General features: G+C 26.5%; 5 protein-coding genes across 9 annotated transcripts; 4 read left to right on the top strand and 1 right to left on the bottom strand.

Moving 5' to 3' along the window:
- The first annotated feature begins 95 nt into the window (after positions 1-95).
- Positions 96-2,968, top strand: LOC146725299 (neuronal acetylcholine receptor subunit alpha-3-like). Its single transcript, XM_085490307.1, has 8 exons — positions 96-193; positions 452-627; positions 963-1,007; positions 1,070-1,179; positions 1,361-1,574; positions 1,823-2,000; positions 2,077-2,229; positions 2,526-2,968. Exons 1-8 carry the CDS (start codon positions 139-141, stop codon positions 2,861-2,863), a joined length of 1,269 nt encoding a protein of 422 aa, XP_085346433.1. The 5' UTR covers positions 96-138; the 3' UTR covers positions 2,864-2,968.
- A 920-nt stretch (positions 2,969-3,888) lies between these two features.
- Positions 3,889-7,043, top strand: LOC114928412 (neuronal acetylcholine receptor subunit alpha-2-like). The gene is made up of 8 exons (XM_029299582.2): positions 3,889-4,042; positions 4,310-4,482; positions 4,831-4,875; positions 4,944-5,053; positions 5,239-5,452; positions 5,661-5,838; positions 5,915-6,067; positions 6,365-7,043. The coding sequence occupies exons 1-8, from the start codon at positions 3,988-3,990 to the stop codon at positions 6,700-6,702; spliced, it is 1,266 nt and encodes a 421-aa protein (XP_029155415.1). The 5' UTR covers positions 3,889-3,987; the 3' UTR covers positions 6,703-7,043.
- A 599-nt stretch (positions 7,044-7,642) lies between these two features.
- On the top strand, positions 7,643-10,973 carry LOC114928411 (neuronal acetylcholine receptor subunit alpha-2-like). Of its 3 annotated transcripts, none has more exons than XM_029299580.2 (8): positions 7,643-7,841; positions 8,109-8,311; positions 8,665-8,709; positions 8,778-8,887; positions 9,075-9,285; positions 9,530-9,707; positions 9,784-9,936; positions 10,299-10,973. In XM_029299580.2, exons 1-8 carry the CDS (start codon positions 7,787-7,789, stop codon positions 10,634-10,636), a joined length of 1,293 nt encoding a protein of 430 aa, XP_029155413.1. In that variant the 5' UTR covers positions 7,643-7,786; the 3' UTR covers positions 10,637-10,973. The 3 variants fall into 3 exon arrangements, with proteins under 3 accessions (XP_029155413.1, XP_029155412.1, XP_029155414.1); XM_029299579.2 differs by having other exon boundaries at positions 7,736-7,841; positions 9,072-9,285; positions 10,299-10,972; XM_029299581.2 differs by having other exon boundaries at positions 7,737-7,841; positions 8,136-8,311; positions 9,072-9,285; positions 10,299-10,971.
- Positions 10,974-11,437: 464 nt separating this feature from the next.
- LOC146725298 (5-hydroxytryptamine receptor 3A-like) lies at positions 11,438-15,325 on the top strand. Its single transcript, XM_085479929.1, has 7 exons — positions 11,438-11,731; positions 12,235-12,279; positions 12,483-12,592; positions 12,974-13,184; positions 13,363-13,537; positions 13,739-13,891; positions 14,186-15,325. The coding sequence occupies exons 1-7, from the start codon at positions 11,510-11,512 to the stop codon at positions 14,542-14,544; spliced, it is 1,275 nt and encodes a 424-aa protein (XP_085336055.1). The 5' UTR covers positions 11,438-11,509; the 3' UTR covers positions 14,545-15,325.
- On the bottom strand, positions 13,796-19,701 carry LOC114928413 (neuralized-like protein 2). 3 transcript variants are annotated; one of them, XR_014924084.1, is made up of 4 exons: positions 18,759-19,701; positions 18,291-18,623; positions 17,740-18,214; positions 13,796-14,359 (listed from the first exon to the last, which is right to left on the bottom strand). XR_014924084.1 is itself a non-coding variant. In XM_029299583.2 (3 exons), the coding sequence occupies exons 1-3, from the start codon at positions 19,129-19,131 to the stop codon at positions 18,093-18,095; spliced, it is 828 nt and encodes a 275-aa protein (XP_029155416.1). In that variant the 5' UTR covers positions 19,132-19,701; the 3' UTR covers positions 17,675-18,092. The 3 variants fall into 3 exon arrangements, 2 of the variants coding, with proteins under 2 accessions (XP_029155416.1, XP_029155417.1); XM_029299583.2 differs by lacking the exon at positions 13,796-14,359 and having other exon boundaries at positions 17,675-18,214; XM_029299584.2 differs by lacking the exon at positions 13,796-14,359 and having other exon boundaries at positions 17,675-18,211.
- Positions 19,702-19,932: the final 231 nt, after the last annotated feature.

Raw genomic sequence — 19,932 nt, 5'->3', positions numbered from 1 at the left:
TCTCAAATTAGCGTCGATACTTTAGGGGCGTCAAATATATCAACAGTATAGAATTTCATGAGGCGTCTGATAAAACTGTTCTGTTACTATAATAAAGAGAATTAGTCGAATAAGTGCCGTTGACTCATACAGATCAAGATGAGAATACTACAAATATTCGGATTTTTCATTATTCTATGGCAGGATCGAGCTGGTATGACAATCACATGTCTTCATTAAATAATAATAATTATATATTATTTCATATTTTTTCTATATTTAATAATATAGAAGAATTGTATATCAATCTTATTCTATCATATTAAATAACTTTAAATAATTATTATAACGTTTATAAAAATTATTCTAAATAAAAATAACATATAATTAAAATAATATAGTAATGATTAGATATTACATTAATTACAAATATTGAAATACTTAGATTGTATCTATATGAATACTTTTACAGCCATGAAATTGGCAGAGGACGTTGTGACACGAGGATGTAAAAATCTGGAAGATACAACTCCATTATTGCGTCTTAAAAAATATCTTTTTTGTACGTATGATAGTACTGTTCGTCCAAATCATCACAAAACGGTTACTAATGTCACTCTTAGATTGATGCCAAAGATGATGGAATACGTAAGTGTATTAACGCAAAAGAAAAAATTATAAGGACAATATTGCATATACAATAAACAGAAAGAGATATACAGTTGTATAAAAATATTTTGAAAAAAATGTGTTATTCTCTATACATATAAAATTTCAAGAAAATGACATTTTTGGGAACAATGTTTGTATTGTCGCATTTTAACTTAGCCCTATATATTTATTTTTCTATCATAACAAATTTAATTAGAAATGCAGTTATTATTCACATAAATTGCGTGCACACTTTTCTAAATATTTTTTACTATTATAAAATAATGGAAAGGTATGAAAATGGTAAAGAAAATAATTAATTTAACTTACAGACCGGGGACAGTGGAATACTAACACTCCATAGTTGGATGTCATTTGTGAGTTCTAGAATATATTGTTCTTTATGGCTTGCTATAATTAATAGATATTTAATTAACAGTCCTGGACAGATACGCATCTTACTTGGACACCAAGTAATTTTGACGGTATCACTTATATTCACGTGAAGTCCTATGAACTCTGGATGCCCGATCTATGTGTTTACAACTCGTAAGTTGGCGATTTATTAATATTATAGCACGTTATTTTAATATCAAGAAGACTTATAACATTTTTCCGATTTTAAAATAAATTGTTTATTATAAATAAATCTTCAACTTTTAACTTTATATTGCGTCATGCACTTTAATTGCATGAAGTATATTATAATTATCTTCATAATTTGTTTTAGTGGTGATATGTCGAATGATCTACTTGAGATGCCTACAACAGATTGTTTGGTATTTAATACGGGTTCCGTAATTTGCGTGCCGGCTGTGAAATACATATCCAAATGTGACGGCGATTACACTTATTGGCCTTACGATCAACAAAAGTGTCGTATTGTATTTGGCTCATGGTCATATGCGGGAGAAGAAGTCGATTTCCATTTGGACGGAAATGGAGTTTGTTAATTATCTTATTTATCAATTATTTATAATTCTCTTTTTCTCTTTATATTTTTCATTCTTTAATTTCTTAAACATAACTTTCGATAAAATTTTAAGTTTTAGAAATAATAGTTATTTTACCATTATATATTTTACTATTTGATTATCTTTTTTATAAAGCCTTTTTAATATATTTATATAAAATACATTTATATTTTTTTAGTTTATTTAATAATAATTGCGTTTGGGTAAATTTATTTTAGATTAACATGGACAGCTATGAAAATAATACATTGTACGATTTGAAGTTTGTGGATGCAGTGAAACACGTTAACAAGTATAGATGTTGTCCAAACGACACTTTCCCGAGGATTGATTATACATTTATGTTAATTCGACATTACGGTATAAATCATAAAACTGTCATCACACCGGCAATCGGTAGGCAATTTCTTGAAAAAGCATAAGTACAAAATAAAACCTAAACAATAATATAAACTACAACTGTTTTTTTCAGCTTTAATATTACTCACTTTAACGGTGCTTTGGTTGGACTCGAGATCAGTCGAACGAACCGCGGTTGCAAGTGTAAATTTGATTTGCCATCTACTCTGCCTGTACGATTTGCATTGGCAAATGCCATATAATGGTATTAATCCTCCTAATATAAGTAAGTATGAGAATTATGAAAAATTAATAATTATAGAACTAAAAAACATTTTTTTTATTTAAAATTAGTTTCAAAATATTTGAATTTTATAACTTTAACATTATGTTACTTTTTTATTTTAGTAGCTCTAGAGATATATTAAATATTGTTTAAATATATATGTAATATATGAGATTTTTTATAAGAAAGAATAAAAAATTAAAATACATCAAAACTTTAATTAGAATTAAAAATTAAATGTCTCAAACATGTATAGATTAAATCAAATAATTAATTATTCGTTTTACATTTGACAGTGCTGTTTTATCGCGATTCCTTGGCATTGGCTACCTTTGCATTAATTTTGACCACTTTGTTGCGCAAACTGCAAAATATGAGTACAGACATGCCAAATTGGATCTCATCCATGACAATGTTCGTCATAAACAATAGAGCTGGTCGTTTTCTAATACTAAATGACGAAGAGTCCAAGATAGCAGGCGATAGCATAGTAATTGAAGACAGCTCGGACTTACCAAAATCAGGAATTAAGGAATCCTGGAGATATTTTGCCGCTATTGTGGAATGGTTGTCATTCTTTTGCGTTATGCTCATTTATGTCATTATCTTAATTACTCTTGTACCTATAGGTTAATGAATGATCGATAAAATCTCTTTATAAAAGTTTTTAAAATAATGTTTCGCATGCTTTTGTGACTGATTCAAATAAATAATTTATGTGCGTTATTTTCAATTGAAACATATGATATTCATTGTTGTTTATTTATATATATAGAATCTTAGTAATATATATATATATATATATATATATATATATTAAATTCATATCGCAGAACATAATGAAGAACAACGTAATTGAATTATAGTGGATCAAAATATTATCACAGACAAAACATCACCACAGATAACAAATCAAACATTACACTAACACAATAATAAAAAATAAACAGGATCAAATCATTATACTAAAACATATAAAATATAAAAGTTCTTAGATATATTATTTAATTACTTTTCCTCTCTTAACAATTACTAATTTAAAAATAATTTATTATATTTTTTAATAAAAATGTTATATAAATAATAAAAAATATTAATAAATTAATTAAATTATTTAGATCTGTTATTTGTGTTTAATATTCTGCTAAATTTTATATCTTTTCCAAAATAACAAAGTTATACTTTCATATAGATTTTGAAAACTTGTGTATAACAATGAATATATTAATAAATAAATAAATAAATATATATATATATATATACATTTATTTATAGTTAAATCCATTGAATAACCATAAACTCGAAAAATAAGATGTGTTTAATCTAAAAATAAACGATACCTTTAGTACAGCAGCATAAAAACTGAAATTCTTATTTTATAATTAAATTTTTATAATTTAATCTTTAATTTTATTTTACTTACTTTATTAAGAAATTAACTTTTAAATATTTTCAAAAGAAGTTAATATTTTCAAAAAAATATCAAAATTATTCATTCCAATACAAATTTTATGACACATCAATTTTAAGTATTTTATCAACAAAGATAATAGAAGACATATTAAATCATACTATGATCTCTATACAGTTGATCTCTAATATAGTTCATTATGAAATGTTCAAATTAGAGTCGATACTTTAGGGGCGTCAAATATGTATATCAACAGTATAGAATTTCATGATGCGTCCAATGAAGTGTTCTGCTATTATAATGAAGGTAATTAGTCGAATAAGAGCCGTTGACTTATACCGATCAAGATGAGAATTCTACGGATATTCGGATTTTTTATTATTCTATGGCAAGATCGAGCCGGTATGTATGACATACACATGTCTTCATTAAATAATAATAATTGCATATTATTTTATATTGTTTCTAGATCTAATAATATAGGAGAACTATGCAATAATCTTATTCTCTCATATTATATAATTTTAAATTATATTTATAACGTTTGTAAAAATTATTATTTTAAATAAAAATAATATATATATAAAATAATTTGGCAATAATTAAATAGTATATTAATTAAAATATTGTATTAATACTTATATTGCCTCTATATGGATATTTTTACAGCCATGAAATTGGAAGATGTTGTGACACGGGGATGTAAAAATCTGGTAGATACAACTCCATTATTGCATCTTAAAAAATATCTTTTTTGTACGTATGATAGTACCGTTCGTCCAAATCATCACAAAACGGTTACTAACGTCACTTTTAAGCTGATGCCGAAGATGATGGAATACGTAAGTCGATTATCGTAAAAGAAATCATTATAAAAAATATTTTATATTTAAACAGAATTAAAGATATATAATTGTATAAAATTATTTTGAAAAATATTAAATGTGTTTAATGTATCATTCTCTATACATATAAAATTTCAGAAAAGTGCTTTTGGAAACAATGTTCGTATATAGTCATATTTTAACAATCTTGCCCCATACATTTATTTTTCTATTAAAACAAATTTAACTAAAAATACTGTTATTATTGATATAAATCTTGTGTACAATATTTTAAATATTTTTTATTATTATAAAATAATGGAAAGGAATAAAAATGGTAAAGAAAATAATCAATTTAACTTACAGACCGGGGACAGTGGAATACTAACACTCCACAGTTGGATGTCATTTGTGAGTTGTAGAATATATTTTTCTTTATGTCTTGTTCTTCTTTTAATTAATAGATATTTAATTAATAGTCCTGGACAGACACGCATCTCACTTGGACACCAAATAATTTTGACGGTGTCACTTATATTCACGTGAAGTCTGATGAACTCTGGGTGCCTGATCTATCTGTTTACAACTCGTAAGTTGACGGTATATTATTATTATAGCAATACCTAGCACGTTATTTTAATATTAAGAAGATATAACATTTTTCCGATTTTAAAATAAATTGTTTATTATAAATAAATCTTTAACATTTATATTTATATTAGTACTTTAATTGCATGATACCGATATAATAATTATCTTCATAATTTGTTTTAGAGGTGATATGTCGAATGGTCTATTTGAGATACCTACAACCGATTGTCTGGTATTTAATACGGGCTCCGTAATTTGCGTGCCGGCTGTAAAATACATATCCAAATGTGACGGCGATTACACTTACTGGCCTTACGATCAACAATTGTGTCGTATTCAACTTGGTTCATGGTCATATGCGGGAGAAGAAGTCGATTTCCATTTTGACGGAAACGGAGTTTGTTAATTATCTTATTTATTATCAATTTATAATTCTCTTTATCTCTTATGTATATTTTTCTTTCTTTAATTTCGTAAATATTATTTTCGATAAAATTTTAAGTTGTAGAAATAATAGTTATTTTACACTATTGATTATCTTTTTTATAAGTACATTTGTATTTCATTATTTTATTTGAAAAATAATTGCGTTTGGGTAATTTTAGATTAACATGGATAGCTATGAAAATAATACATTGTATGATTTGAAGTTTGTGTATGCGGTGAAAAGCGTTGAAAAATACGAATGTTGCCCAAACGAAACTTACCCGCAGATTTATTATACATTTTTGTTAATCCGACATTACGGTATAAATCATAAAACTGTCATCACACCGGCAATCGGTAGGCAATTTCTTGAAAAAGCATAAGTACAAAATACAACTTATACTATAATGTAAACTATAAATATTTTTTTCAGCTTTAATATTACTCACTTTAACGGTGCTTTGGTTGGACTCGAGATCAGTCGAACGAACCGCGGTTGCAAGTGTAAATTTGATTTGCCATCTACTCTGCCTGTACGATTTGCATTGGCAATTGCCGCATAATGGTATTAATCCTCCTAATATAAGTAAGTATGAGAATTATGAAAAATTAATAATTATAGAACTAAAAAACATTTTTTTTAATTTGAAATTAGTTTTAAAATATTTGAATTTTATAACTTTAACATTATGTTACTTTTTTATTTTAGTAGCTCTAGAGATATATTAAATATTGTTTAACTATATATGTAATATATAAGATTTTTTATAAGAAAGAATAAAAAATTAAAATACATCAAAACTTTAATTAGAGTTAAAAATTAAACGTCTCAAACATGTATAGATTAAATCAAATAATTAATTATTCGTTTTACATTTGACAGTGCTGTTTTATCGCGATTCCTTGGCATTGGCTACCTTTGCATTAATTTTGACCACTTTATTGCGCAAACTGCAAAATATGAGTACAGACATGCCAAATTGGATCTCATCCATGACAATGTTTGTCATAAACAATAGGGCTGGTCGTTTTCTAATACTAAATGACGAAGAGTCCAAGATAGCAGGCGATAGCATAGTAATTGAAGACAGCTCGGACTTACCAAAATCAGGAATTAAGGAATCCTGGAGATATTTTGCCGCTATTGTAGAATGGCTGTCGTTCTTTTGCGTTATTCTCATTTATGTCGTTATCTTAATTACTCTTGTACCTATAGGTTAATGAATGATCGATAAAATCTCTTTATAAAAATTTTTTAAATAATGTTTCGCATGCTTTTGTGACTGATTCAAATAAATAATATGTGCGTAATTTTCAAGTGAAATATAATATTTATTATTGTTTATATATATATATATATATATATATATATATGTATATAGAATCTTAATAATATTAAATTCGTACCTCAGAACATAATGGAGAACAACATAGTCGAACTATATTAGAACAGAAATATTATCACAGTCAAACAACATCACAGAACAAATCAGACATTACACTAACACAATAATGAAAAATAAACAGGATCAAATCATTAAACTAAAACATATAAAATATAACTAAAAAGTTCTTAGATATATTATTCAATTACTTTTCCTTTCTTAACATTTATTAATTTAAAAATAATTTATATTTTTTAATAAAAATGTTATATAAATAATAAAAAATATTAATAAGTAACAAAAATTATTTAGATTTGTTATTTGTACTTAATATTCTGCTAATTTTTATATTTTTTGCAAAATAACAAAGCTACTTTCATATAGATTTTAAAAACCTGTGTATAACAATAAATGCATTAATATATATATATATGTATATTTATAATTAAATCCATTGATTAACCATAAACCGGAAAAATAAGATGTGTTTGCTCTAAAAATAAACGATATCTTTAGTACAATAGCATAAAAACTGAAATTCTTATTTTATAATTAAATTTTTATAATTTAATCTTTAATTTTATTTTACTTACTTTATTAAAAAACTAACTTTTAAATATTTTCAAAAGTTAATATTTTCAAAAAAATATCAAAACTATACATTTTGATACAAATTTTCTGACATCAATTTTAAGGATTTTATCCACAAAGATAATAGAAAACATATTAAGTCATGCTTTGATCTCTATACGGTTGATCTTTAATATAGTTTATTATAAAATGTTCAAATTAGAGTCGATACTTTAGGGGCGTCAAATATATCAACAGTATAGAATTTCATGACGCGTCCAATAAAATTGTTCTGTTATTATAATGAAGATAATTAGTCGAATAAGAGCCGTTGACTTATACCGATCAAGATGAGAATACTACAGATATTCGGATTTTTCATTATTCTATGGCAGTATCGGGCCGGTATGTATTATGACAATCGTATGTCTTCATTAAATAATATAAATTGTATATTATTTTATCTTGTTTCCAGATCTAATAATATAAGAGAATTGTGTCATAATCTTATTTTCTCATATTAAATAATTTTAAACTATAATTATAATGTTTGTAAAAATTATTATTCTAAATAAAAATAATATATATATATATATATATATATATATATATATATAATAATTTGGTAATGCTTAGATATTATATTAGTTAAAAAATTGAATTAATATTTAGATTGCCTCTATATGGATACTTTTATAGCCACGAAATTGGAAGAGGATGTTATGACACGGGGATGTAAAAATCTGGAAGATACAACTCCATTACTGCGTCTAAAAAAATATCTTTTCTGTACGTATGATAATACCGTTCGTCCAAATCATCAGAAAGCTAGTATTAACGTCACTCTTAAGCTGATGCCGAAGATGATGGAATACGTAAGTCGATTATCGTAAAAGAAATCATTATAAAAAATATTTTGTATTTAAACAGAATTAAAGATATATAATTGTATAAATTTATTTTGAAAAATGTTAAATGTGTTTAATGTATCATTCTTTATACATATAAAATTTCAGGAAGTGTTTTTGGGAACAATGTTCGTATATTGTCATGCATATTTTAACAATCTTGCCCTATATATTTATTTTTTTATCATAACAAATATTTAATTAAAAATACTGTTATTATTGATATAAATTTTGTGTAAAATGTTTTAAATATTTTTTATTATTATAAAGCAATGGAAAGTTGTGGAAATAATAAAGAAAATAATCAATTAAACTTACAGATCGGGCACAAGGAAATACTAACACTCCACAGTTGGATGTCATTTGTGAGTTGTAGAATATATTTTTCTTTATGTCTTGTTCTTCTTTTAATTAATAGATATTTAATTAACAGTCCTGGACAGACACGCATCTCACTTGGACACCAAATAATTTTGACGGTGTCACTTATATTCACGTGAAGTCTGATGAACTCTGGGTGCCTGATCTATGTGTTCACAACTCGTAAGTTGGCAGTATATTATTATTATAGCAATACATAGCACGTTATTCTAATATTAAGAAGATCTAACATTTTACCAATTTAAAATAAATTGTCTATTATAAATAAATCTTCAACTTTTATATTTATATTAGTACTTTAATTGCATGACATTAATATAATAATTATCTTTATAATTTCTTTTAGTAGTGATATGTCGAATGATGTACTTAAGATGCCTACAACAGATTGTCTGGTATTTAATACGGGCTCCGTAATTTGCGTGCCGGCTGTGAAATACATGTCCAAATGTGACAGCGATTACACTTATTGGCCTTACGATCAACAAACGTGTCATGTTGTACTTGGCTCATGGTCATATTGGAAAGAAGAAGTCGATTTCCATTTTGACGGAAACGGAGTTTGTAAATTATCTTATTTATTATTAATTTATAATTCTTTTTTTTTATGTATATTTTTCTTTCTTTATAATTTCGTAAATATTATTTTCGATCAATTTTTAAGTTGTAAAAAGAACAATTATTTTACCATTATTTTAAAATTTGATTATCTTTTCTATAAAGACTTTTTATTGTATTTATAAGTACATTTGTATTTCATTATTTTATTCGAAAAATAATTGCGTTTGGGTAAATTTATTTTAGATTAACATGGACAGCTATAAAAATAATACATTGTACGATTTGAAGTTTGTGGATGCAGTGAAACACATTAAAAAGTACGAATGTTGTCCAAACAACACTTTTCCAAAGATGGATTATTCATTTATGTTAATTCGACATTACGGTATAAAGCACAAAACTATCATCACACCGGCAATCGGTAGGCAACTTCTTGAAAAAGCAAAAGTACAAAATAAAACTTAAACTGTAATATAAACTATAAATATTTTTTTCAGCTTTGATATTACTCACTTTGACTGTGCTTTGGTTGGATTCGAGATCAGTCGAACGGACCGCGGTTGCAAGCGTAAATTTGATTTGCCATCTATTCTGCCTGTACGATTTGCATTGGCAAATGCCATATAATGGTATTAATCCTCCTAATATAAGTAAGTATGAGAATTATAAAGAATGAATAATTATAGAACTAAAGAACATTTGAAATTAGTTTCAAAATATTTCAATTTTGTAACTTTAACATTATGTTTTATGTTATTTTTTATGTTGTTTTTTATTTTAATAGCTCTAGATATATATATATATATATATATATATATATATAAATATTGTTTAAGTATATATGTAGTATATGAAATTTTTATTAGAAGGAATAAATAATAATATTAGAATAAATACCAGAGAGTATAAAATAATTCAAATACATTAACCCTAATTAGAATTAAAACTCAAACGTGTCTCAAACATGTATAATTTAAATCAAATAATAAATTACTTATTTTACATTCAACAGTGCTGTTTTATCGCGATTCCTTGGCATTGGCTACCTTTGCATTAATCTTAACGACTTTGTTGCGCAAACTGCAAAATATGAGTACAGATATGCCAAATTGGATTTCATCCTCGACAATGTTTGTCATAAACAATAGGGCTGGTCGTTTTCTAATACTAAAGGACGAGAAGTCCAAGATAACAGGCGATAGCATAGTAATTGAAGACAGCTCGGATTTATCAAAATCTGGAAGAAAGGAATCTTGGAGATATTTTGCCGCTATTGTCGAATGGTTGTCGTTCTTCTGCGTTTTTCTCATTTATGTCATTATCTTAATTACTCTTTTACCTACAGGTTAACGAATAATAACATCTCTTTATAAAAGTTTTTAAAATAATCTTTCGCATGTTGTTGTGATTGATTCAAATAAATCATGTATTATTTTTGATTGAAGTATTCGACATTTATCACACACATTTCTTTTATATAAAATTATTAATAACACAATTTTATATGTGAACAACTTCTGTAACTTAAAAAAATGCAACATTTAACATTTTGCACCTGTAATAAAGAAAGCGTATCTGTGGAAAGATTTGCTAAATGTGTATAGTGAATAATATACATATATGTATATAAATATACATAAATGCTACATAATAAAAAAATCGATAAAATAAATAAATTTGTATAAAATAAACTATAAACCTCGTATTTCTGTTATTGTTTTCGACTTGCTTAAAAATTATCTACGATCCATATAAATATAATATATAATATTGTTACTTTGTTAGCTTTTAATTTAACCTAATTTAATTTAATCTAAAAATTTACTAATTATATATATATATATATATATATATATATATATGTGTGTGTGTGTGTGTGTGTGTATGTAATATATAAAGTTTTAGATTTAAATTAGAAAAATACAATCAAATATAATTTAAAGCATCGTAAAAAAAAAAATCATGAAAATTATTTTATATTTTATATTTTTTTATTTTCATCGATAAAATATATATTACTTATGGATGAGAACTGTTCTAATAATAAGTTATGAAAGCGATAAGAGTTTGATGTTGAAGGGGCGGTCTTCGAAATCTGTAGTTTTACATTTCGTTGGGCGTTATGGTTATCATCAAATTTATTATTCTCACATTCTATTCTCACATATTTCGTTAAACGATTCAGTCGTTTTAAATTCGTTCATCGATAGTCATATATCCAAGATGAGCAGAAGCGGTCTTTTTTTTATCTTATTATTTATCTTTGATGTCTTATATAATAATGTGACAGCAAGTATGAGTTGCAACGATGTCGAGAGCAAATCTACTATATTACGACTGAAAAGGAATCTCCTCTGCGAGTACGATTCCGATGTAAGACCGGTCCAGAACAACAATAACAAGACGCGAGTAACATTCAGTATGGTACCACATTTTCTTCGCTTTGTAAGTAATCGTGAAAATTGTTTTTTTATGGTAAATAACAAATTCTCTAAAAAAGCCAATATTTAATCAATCAAAATTAATCCTTTCTTTTCTTGTATACTTTTTATCTTATACTTTTAATTTGTTTGTGCAAAATATTTTGTAATTTAAATTATGACGATGGAGAAAAGGTTCTAATATATTCAAATAAAAGATTAAAAGGAATAGACTATAGACTAATAAGAGCCGGTAAGTCGGAAATAAGAACGCAAATTTTTTTAAATACTTATCTATATATAATAATAAATAAAATAAATAAGTATTAAACACCAAAAAATTTTTTTTACGTTTTTATTTCCGACGCATCGGTTCTTATTATTAGCCCATTCCTTTCAATCTTTTCTTTAAATTATAAAAGTTTTCTTTGCAACTTTAAGCTGTAGATTACAAATATGCAATCTACAAAACAAAAAAAAATCACATAAAAAATTACATTAATTAAAGCTATAAATTGTTTGTTGTAGAATAACGAAGAAGAACTTTTCGAACTACATACGTGGATATCTATGGTAAGTTTATTTAAATTATTTGTAAATATTATATCATATAAATAAGTTTAAATGATAGAAAAATTATGTATATATTGATTTAGTTGTTAGATTGACGAATTATATTTCTATAGATGCTTTCCATTTTTTTGAATATAATTTGGTAATATAAATTTCTAAAATATAAATACCTTCTATTTGTATATATTATCTTATTGAAATAGACATGGAATGATTCACATTTGACTTGGGATCCTGAACAATATGATAATATCAATTGGATTTCTGTACCAGGCCATCAAATTTGGGTGCCGGATATTTCAATATATAACGAGTAAGCAATATATTCTTGTATTTGAAAACGTGCTAATGTAAATTTATTAATTGTTATCGATATAATTCTTTACAACTTAAATTTTTTATCAACAAATTAGAAACTTTTATCAAGAAACATTGATTTGAAATTGTATTTATATAATTAAAACTCAAATTAAAAGTCATTTTTTCCCTTCATCTCGATTAAATATATGTTTTAATCAAAAGTGATAAGAACCATATATATTTGTGAAATTAAAATAATCTAGGATTAATATATACAAAATATTTTAATTCTTTCCTGATATTTTTTTTTTATCCCAGCAAAGCAATATTGTTTGATTTAGAGATATTTATTCAAGATATATCGAGATATTTATCGAGTTATTTGAATATTTAGACGAATTGAAGAGAGCTCTATGGGTTATAATCAGGCGAAAGCTTGGGTCACACATCAGGGAAAGATTCAATGGTTAACGGCAGCAAAATATGCTACATATTGTTTCGCGGATAATACATGGTGGCCATACAATACTATGAACTGTACCATACAAATTGGATCGTGGTCACATTCCGGTGACGAAATCGAACTCGTTTCTGCGCTGAATATGGTATACAAATTATTTATCTATTTATTTCCTATCAATACACCGATATACTTACATACCTCTCAATAAGTGATATATCTATGCCTGATATATATATATATATATAAAATAATCTTTGATTAATACTTTTTTATATTTTGTCTATTTTTTATAAATCTATGAATTAAATCGGTATTTATAGTTAATGGAAATACAATCCAAAGATGTTGAGTGGGATTTATTGAAAATGTACATAACAAAATGGGAAGGCCAATATAAGAGTAATGCGGGTTCCACAGCTGAAATGCTTTCTTATCATTTTATTCTAAGAAGACATTGGGGCATCATACGCATTGCATATATATCGCCTACTATAGGTAAGCATCACGTAAATTATGTTATCTTTTATTAATATTAATGTCAATGCCACTTTTATAATATAAATCAATATAAATCTGTGTAATTATCTTTTTTCAAATAATTTCAATTTTATGTTAATGAATAAATACAGTAAATAAAATTTTCAATATGCTCGTTTCATCGATCTCGATATACAAACTTTTTCATGATGTTTATAGTGTTAATGGTTATGACTCTGATGGTATTGTGGCTAGAACCGAAATCTTTTGAGCGGATGGTGATTGCTAATCTCAATTTCATTTGTCATTTATTATGTATACATGACATACATTGGGAAGTACCGAAGAGCGGTTTTAACGTTCCTAAACTAAGTAAGTGATGTAGACACAAAACAGTTATTTATATTTATAATATCGTTAATCTTCATTTTCAATAGTAAATAATGTTTTGACAATTAATCTCTTGAAATAAAATTCTGTTAACATAAACTATTCAAAATTAAGAGTCATTGTGTGGAGAATATTCCGATATTACTTTTAAATTAATTCGTAAAATTCCTCAAATTTCAATTGCATAGTTTTAATAATTAATTAATTTTAAATTTATTTGAGATTTTTTATTGTAAAAAAAATATATTTTCTATGATAAATATATTTTTATTTCAGTCGTCTTTTACGAAAGCTCTTTCGCGATAGCATCGTTTGCTTTAATACTTACTAGTATTCTGCGACACTTGCAAGAATTGACCACCGAGCCACCCACATGGATTTCAAGCAATACAACGTCCATATTGCGCAGTAGAATTGGACAGATTCTTCTGGTCAGCATCTTGGATCCAGCTGTAACAGCAAAGATAGAAATTGATGCGGATGATAATACCGATCTTGTACAGTCAAATAATAAAAAATCGCCATGGAGATACGTCATAATACTCATAGGCTGGTTTGCATTTTTAAGTGTACTTCTCGCCTATATTGTGTTGCTAAGCACGTGTTTTCCTTCATATTATACTGTAATATTATAAATCCTTAATGTAGATATTTAAATAGCATAAGTGTTTATTAAAGATATATTTTAACATTATAAAATAATTATCTCTCATAATAAACAAATATAATAAAAGTATACTGGATAAATTCATAGCTATGCAGTTCGAAAGACGATAAGATAAGAGAAACACTGACTAGTTTTCTCTTATAAATATATTTATATTGTAAAATCAAATTTGCTTTAAAAATTTGTTGTTTGTTTTCATACAATTATAAAATTAAAAAAATAAATTAACATTAAATGATTAAAATTCTTACAAAAAAGAATATGATTTAAATTATAGAAAAATTCCCATAAAATAGATCTTGTTTTTAAAATCGAGTACAATACAAACTCGAAAAAAAATACGTACAAAATAATGTTATATTTTCAATCAAGCGATCATAAAATTATGAAAAAATTAATTAACGCTACATATATACACTAAACTATATAAACTTTCTATTCTCCCACCTCTCTTTCTCTTACTTATATTTTGAAATTTTTGGTTTCGCCGATTCGTGACACTAATTTCATTGTCAGTTCGGTCCTATTTACCAGCAAATAAATAAAGAGAAAACGTTAGTCAGCTTGATATTTTCAAAATTTAAGATTATATTTATAAACATTATTTTGTAAGTATTATTTTATTATTATAAGCATTATTATATTATATTATAATATATGAAATATATTATGAAATATATTTTATAATTATTTAAGTTTTTAAAATAAGGAAAAATTGAAATACACTATGAGATTCTGTGCAACGTCAATGTGTTATTTCATTTTTCATTGTTGAAAAACTTAAAAAAAATATATATATATATATATCCTTAAATGTTGATATTAAGTACATTTAGACAAAACGTTTAAAACGTTCGATTTTTTGTTGTAATAAGGTGAAAATCGCGAAAATAATTTTGATTTTTATCTTATAATTGCACCCCTTCTTTCATCACACATATTACATAGAATATTTTAATTATTCGCTTTATTTCATCAGGTTCCAATAATGTCCGAGAGCATAGAGGAAAAGATTAAAAAGGATCTAGACTTTAGTCATAGACTCCACGAAGCAGTACAAAAAATTTTACTTAATTATGAACCTTATGAAAAAGTTGCAAAAGAATATAGTCTTGACAAAGAATCATTAAATTTTAAAATAAGTATATTTCTAAGGAAAAAGAAATATTTGGAAGAAAAACCTAGGTTTGAAAAAGCAATAGCTGATCTTGTCTCTAACAAAAAAATTCTACAGAATGCTGCAAAAGAGTATAAAATTAACGAGAAAGAACTATCAGTAGAATATACTAAATATAAAAGCTTAAAAGATAAGACTGAATACAAATATGACAAATTATCAGAAACGGGCGGAATTTTTACATTTACGGAGGAATTTTCGTTATTGGAACGATTACATTGCTTGAAAAAAGAATGGGAATGCTCTTGTCAGATTTGCGCATTAAAACAATTACAAAGTTTTATTTATGATTTAGCCCTACAACATCATAAACAATATATTTCAATATGGATTAAAAACAAAAATGCGGGCTCAAACTGGCTGTATAAATTTATAATCAAATACATCGAAGAAATTTCTGAGCTCGAGTCTTTTAATAACTGCAAAATACAATGCCAATCTTCGTCGATGATAAAACCAAGTACTTTGTACGATCATATGCAACGAGACACGTAACTATCGGATCTTTTCAATGTAAGTATCATTTTATGTTACTTATATTATATAAAAGAGTTTTTAGAATAAAGAGAAATTCAAATACATTTGTGAGATACTGAGCAATGTTAATATTTTTATATATAAACTTGTTTTTAAAACCTTTGTTTCAAGAAAGAAATTTTCCTTGAATGTCGATAAACGAAGATGTAAATAGAACGTTCGAAACATTGTTGATGAAAATCGCGAGAATAATAATCTTAGGATTTTTATTTTACAATGTCTCCTTTTCATATCATATAGCATTTTTTAATTATTTACTTTATTTTCTTTAGGTTCCTCTAAAATCTAAACTAACTAGAAGAAAACGTAATAAAAGAAAAAAGCATTGAGTGCGATTGGCTCGACAAGAAAGCAAAAGAAATTTTAGATGAAAACAAAAATTTAACTATCGTATAACAAACTTCATCTTTCAAATTTGGACTTACAATAGATAATTGTTTACTATGTATGATAAAAGTTTCAACGTGATAAAATTACGAAATTCCTGGGAAGAATCTTTTCAAACACATCAATTTTACACATTAAAACATATAATATAAACATTATAATCTAGCTAATAATACTATAGAACATGTTTAATAACTCTTAAAACTCGTAACCAAGTATATACAATTTATATTACGTGATTTATACAACGCGAGTTCAAAGATTTGACACTTTTAAATATATAAATTGTTGAGAATTTTTTAATCTCAATATTCATATCTCATTATGTTATTTAACATAATCAGTTCTTGTAAAAAATAACGAAAAATTGATACAATTATAAATTTTCATATCTGACTACTATTATCGCGTACCTCATTTAAGAACTCGCTTGCGTATTTAAATTTGCTATAAAAATTAATATAAATTATTTTAATTGATCATTATAAACTTCGATATATATATATATATATATATATTTTTTTTTTTTAAATAATCTCTTTAGTATGCACAATAATTTATCGAATACTACAGATATTTTATGATATTTCTAGGAAAAAATAACAAGTTTTGCTCATCATGTTAACTATCTTGCCATTTATATGTATAATAATTCATCTCTCGCGTCTTATGAGAATATACGGACTTGTATACATATATACATACTCGTATCAAAGTTATATTTGAAAAAATAGAAAGATACACGAATAACTCTTTGGAAATAGATATTTGTGGAAAGATGTAATTTGTGTTAAACGTCAACTATTAATATAAGAAATTGTTTACATCACACACAACTGAAAAAAAATTATTTAATTATTCAAATAAAGATTTACTTCAATACTATTTTATACATCATTTTTTTGAAACTAATATTGATTTTCTGTGAAAAATTATCGTTATTGTAAATCTATTCAAAACACGTTTAAGGAAAAGATAGGTGTGTCCAAAAAATATGTTTAAATTTTATGTATAGCATTATATTATACCCAATAAACATGGTTACGTCCAAATGATACTTACAATTAAACTTTCAATGCAATTTTGCTGATATCCTCGATGCAGCAATAAACATTTCATTACACATTATGTACACACAATAATTTAATATTACAATTTTAAAGAGAGAAAAATTTAGAAATTAAAAGAGTAATTTGCATTAAATGATAAATAAACGGCTACTTTCAATATAAACAAAACATGTACTTAAGATTTAGAACATGTATATATACACACACATATATATATATGTATAAACATATACATATTAAACATTAGAGATATGTTATGTGATATCATTGAGAAAAAGAATTTAACAGAAAATGTTTCGTAAATATGTATAAAAACGTATGTATAAATGGAATGTGAGCTGATTTTTACTGCGATTGATATAACAGATAGTCCTTTAATAGTCTGGGTAATGGAAGCAGATTAACCGCGTTCCTCTTGGTATATTGCAGTATAGCATCACGGCACGCGCTCTGTAACGTTGATACTACTAAAACAATATTATATTATAAAAACAATATAGAAAGTGTTAAAATAAAAAGATAAGACATAATATAAATACTCACCCCCATACAGTTGAACTATTCGTACTTGTTTCGTGGTGCCATAGACATCCACCACTGCACGCAAAGGTCCTGCTTTGTAGGGAATATCCTTTCCACATACACCTTGATCTTCACCATTAATGATGAAATGCATCTCTGCCTTATCAGGACAACCAGCTTGTGGTACGTACATGATACCAATTCGACTACCAACGTCTGTGGGCAAGATGCACTGTGAGGAACCATCTATGTTTGGTTTCAGAGCATTGAATGGAATAACGCCACGTGACGTTTGCACATTGACTCCATCTGTGACCAATTTCTTTTCTCTGGCTGGTATCCCTGGTGGTATACCTTTGATAATGAACAAAGACACAATATTTATTAATGTATATGCTATATACTCAATAATTCTAATAGAAAAAATAAATTAAATGCATGCTTGTACAACAAGAATAAATTAATAATTTTAAATTAAGAGATATTAACCAGTAAGGGTAGTATATGTAGATGAGAGACCACCATCAAAGTTATCCCAGATAGTCTGATTTCTAGTTATAGCAAGAATCCATGTGTTGCCTAATCTAACTAGATTAGGCATCGCATACTGTGGTAGATTGTTGTTGACTGAAGCAGGATCAATTAGTGTAAGTCCTAATCGCATATGTCCACTCCATCCTCTCTCTGTCTTTTCAATTTCCACGAGAAAGATTTCTCCTGGTTGCAATGGCTTCTCACTGAAAGCCACTGAATTGGCAAAACTCGTAGTACGTATTGCCACTGTGCTATCCTCACACAGGAGAATATTCTCACCGTGAATAGGATGGAATCTGGTTACTATTTTCCTGAACTCTTCACTCATGATGGCGCAATGCAAAGATTACGATATGCTTATCCGAAAAAAATTGCAAAAAGTGGCAGTGCAGGATGCATGAAGTGCATGCCTAATCTTATTCGGTCAATTAATACAGAGAGTTTCTTCGAATTTCATTTAACAAAACTCACAGGTTTTACTTTCATGATTGTGTTCAACAATTATTAATTCATTCGAAAAGAGTTTAATTTACATCTGAGAAACAAATATTTTTCATAAAGATGAGTGGAGGCTTGATAGTTGACAGTTGAGGGTGACAGATTATATGAAATCAGCGGCCGCTGTAAAAACCTTGTTAACGATCAAATTTTCAGAGTCATCGCCTTGCCTGATTCGAAAGGCGTAGTTTCGTAGAATTCACATGTTGATACAACAGCTCGTCACGAGAATAATTCTGGATTATAATCTTGGGTTTACGGAACAACAATTCGTTATCAAACAAAGATTGCAAATCACCATGACCAAAAGTTTTTTTTTGTGTGAATGTAGTCGTTCAGCGGAGCATCATATGTCGACGCATGCGCGATGTGTGACTGCTACAGCTGATTGTGACTGTCAACAATCATGATGCACGGATATCTAGATATGACGCTTCCGTCAGAGCGTCAACTATAAAAGCATATGATGGCTAAGTTGTAGTTTAGATTAGCGTTTGATTGATTTAATTAGTTAAATCAAAACAAAGCAATTTCTATTTTTACTTTAAGGAGTAAATTTTAGAACGCATTCCATATGTCGCATTATACATATATATTAATGAAATTCAAAAATATATATATGTATACGCGC

Source organism: Nylanderia fulva, unplaced genomic scaffold, assembly GCF_048542155.1.
Source record: "Nylanderia fulva isolate GAGA-0341 unplaced genomic scaffold, ASM4854215v1 Scaffold1, whole genome shotgun sequence".
NCBI lineage: Eukaryota > Metazoa > Arthropoda > Insecta > Hymenoptera > Formicidae > Nylanderia > Nylanderia fulva.
The sequence above is the reverse complement of the archived record's forward strand: the minus strand, read 5'-3'. Positions and strand labels throughout refer to the sequence as shown.